The sequence below is a fragment of the Elephas maximus genome, chromosome 3 (genome assembly GCF_024166365.1).
Source record: "Elephas maximus indicus isolate mEleMax1 chromosome 3, mEleMax1 primary haplotype, whole genome shotgun sequence".
Classification (NCBI taxonomy): domain Eukaryota; kingdom Metazoa; phylum Chordata; class Mammalia; order Proboscidea; family Elephantidae; genus Elephas; species Elephas maximus.
The window spans coordinates 139,968,565-139,971,574 of record NC_064821.1 but is presented as its reverse complement, the minus strand read 5'-3'; the positions used below and the strand labels follow the sequence as shown (position 1 = coordinate 139,971,574).

At 42.3% G+C, this 3,010-nt stretch overlaps 1 protein-coding gene across 1 annotated transcript; it reads left to right on the top strand.

Annotated features, from left to right (window-relative positions):
- Positions 1-378: 378 nt before the first annotated feature.
- On the top strand, positions 379-810 carry LOC126071360 (coiled-coil-helix-coiled-coil-helix domain-containing protein 2-like). The gene has a single exon (XM_049875560.1). It carries the CDS (start codon positions 379-381, stop codon positions 808-810), a length of 432 nt encoding a protein of 143 aa, XP_049731517.1.
- The last annotated feature ends 2,200 nt before the right edge of the window (positions 811-3,010 follow it).

Genomic DNA, 3,010 nt, shown 5'->3' with positions numbered 1-3,010 from the left:
TTAGGAAAAAAAAAAAAGACTCTTGGTAAGCCTGAGGCCTACATCAGTTGTGTACGTTCCAAGCTGTGAATCCATTGCCCTGCTTAACTTCGCTACCCAGAGGATTTCAGAATATGGTCTGAATTCAAGGCCAGGCACAGAACCTTAGCACCTTCACCTTCGAGTGTGCATTGCTTCAGAGGAGAGACCTCCATAGGTTACAAACAAGTTGTATGACTATTTTGTACCTCCTTGCTGTTAAATGTCTGACAGAATTTAATCCATGGCTTTTCTTTTTCATGTAACTAAAAACCTGTTATCAAGTTTTTGAGACTGAAGGCTGTCTCCTCAGCTTTTCGCACGTTTAGAAGCCAGTCTGCCTTGGAGTTACAACGCTGCATGGAAGCCAGTGTTGCACTTCCTGAAGGGGCCCCTCCTGCCAGCCAGGTGAATCAGATGACAGCCGCCTCCAGGCCAGCCCTGCCATCCGCTATTGGCTCACCTGCTGCTGCACCCTCAGCAGCCAGGTCTGGTGACCCAGATGGCAACCATGCCGACCATGTCTCTCTGGGCTCTGCTGTCCAGCACAGGCTGGACCATGCCATCACTGCAGGCTTCAGTGGAGTAAATAAAGCTGAGCCCCCAAGGGCTGACATCACTTGCCAGGAGCCTCAGACAGCCCAACCAGCATACCAGAAGCAGCAGTTTGGCTGTTGCCACTATGAGATGAAACAGTTTTTGGAGTGTGCCCAGAACCAGATTGACCTCAACCTTTGTGAGGGTTTCAGCAAGGTGTTGAAGCAGTGCAGATTTGCAAATAGATTAGCATAATCAAGAAGTTCAAAGAGAAGAAATGGAAAATCTGCTGTTATGCCCAAGTTAATTTGGCATAAGGACTGTAGTTGTTAGTGACAATATAAAGTATACAAGCACCAGTTAAACCTCTCCCCCATCACGAACAGCTTCTTTGCTTCAGAATCATCATGGATGAGGGTGTTCTTATTGTACTGAGATGATGTCAAGTTTGGGGCTGGGCAAATGTTCCCGTGGCCTCCTTAAACTAGCTGTTGTGATGTTATTGTTTGTGAATTAATTAGAATAAAGTGACTTTCTTCAAAAAAAAAAATTTTTTTTATTGGAATCTATGACTCTTCAGAGTTTTAACAGCTAGGGGCTACCAATGTTAACAAAAAACTCCAAACATCTGCCAAAGGGCCTCCTGGCTTTGTCAACACAAGTGAAAAGCAAAGGACCAAGGTGAAGTGGTAGAGAACCTAGTGGTGTGTCAGAAACAGTGTGAAACAGAGTCTGAATCAGTTCAAGAGCCTTGGGGAGCCCAGCCAATGCAATCAGGACTTCACCTGAGAGGGAGGTGGTAGGAGACAGCTGGCTTAAAGGAGTGGACTGTGTTCTTAGAAGGGAATAGGTATTAGGTATGTTTCCTGGAGAGGAACTCTTAAACGTGGACGAAGGTAAATTCAAACCTCAGAATGTTGCTCTTGACTGGGTGAACTCTCTTGCTTCGGATGAGAATGAGTCCTGAGAACCTGGTCCTCGACCATGTAGCTCAGCTGTGGGAATTTGGTTGCAAGGTGGGATACTGGAGAGAGATCAATGTCAACTAAGTAATCAGCCTCTCTGGAACTAGTAGAACTTTAAAACAATCGATGAGATCATGTGGTATAATCAATTCCCTGTTTTCTAGAGGAAAGAAGGGGAGTACCAAGGTCCACTTCACTGGAATCAGATCAGCCAGAAGTTCCAGACTGACCTGTGCTAGTTATCTTCCCACGAGCTATTTGTCTTGCTGCCACTCACATAGAGTGCCCAAGGAGATCCCCAACACCATCCTCACAGCTCTCCTACCTCCTCAGGATGGCTCATCTTAAGCCAGCTTTGGCTTCTGGATATAGCCCTGCTTTTCTTAAATTTATTAATATCCAAAGGGTTTCCAAGTGGTAATTATCCCAAATGTCCCAGTATAAAAGCCAGATTGTCCCAGTATGGTTGCCAAATAAATTGTGCTATATTTGTACAATGGAATGTTTTACAGCAATTAACATGACCAAACTACATTTACACCAAACAATACAACATATAACACAGCCATAATGTGAAGCAAAATGAACTGGAAGTTATAGACTATATACTGTTTAATTCAATTTTTTTAAAATTCACAGTCAAATCTAACTTTGATGATAAATGTCAAAAGAGTGATTATCTTCAAGCAGAAGAGAGGGTTACTGATTGGAAGAGACACAAGAAAGTTTCTGCGGCATTGGTGATAGCATTCTGTGGAATTCTGTGACATTGTACACTTGTGTGCTGAGCATTTTTCAGTTCCTATATTTATATGCGCCCTGGTGGCACAATGGTTAAGCCCTCAAATGCTAATTGAAAGGTAAGCGGTTTGAATCCATCAGTCATTCTGCAGAAGAAAAGACCTGGAGATCTGCTTCCATAAAGATTACAGCCTAGGAAACCCTACCAGGCAGTTATACTCTGTCCTTTAGGGTCGCTATAAGTTGAAATCAACTCCACAGCACACAACAACATACACTTCAATTAAAAAGTTTTAAAAAAAATCTCTGGCAGAAGTCCTTATACCAAGTAAAAGGTGACTTGGGGCTTTTATTTATAAATGATTTGTTTCAAAAATAAATTGAAAGAAACTAAACGTACAGCTAGTCTCTGACTTATGGTGAATTCGAGTTATGACATACTGCACTTATGACCATCAGTGTATCTGAAACTTTGCATCTTCCAGGGAGGAGTTTATGGAGAAATGCATGCAGGGGATTTGGAAAAAAATCGCTGAGTTATGTGAACACACTCCAAGCATTTGATCAGGATAATATGATGGGAGAGATTGGTGGAAAAAACATCCATACAGCAAGAGAGCTAATTTTGAAATCAATGTCACTGATGTGGAATACTTCATAGATCACAAAGAAAGGGAACTGACAGATCAGAACTTAATGGATTTTGAAGAGGAAAGAAATGCTGAAGAAGAAAGAAATAATGAGGAAGA

What these genes read in the sequence shown, in the direction of transcription:
- LOC126071360 (XM_049875560.1), top strand. Translation starts at nt 379, where the DNA reads ATGGAAGCCAGTGTTGCACTTCCTGAAGGGGCCCCTCCTGCCAGCCAG.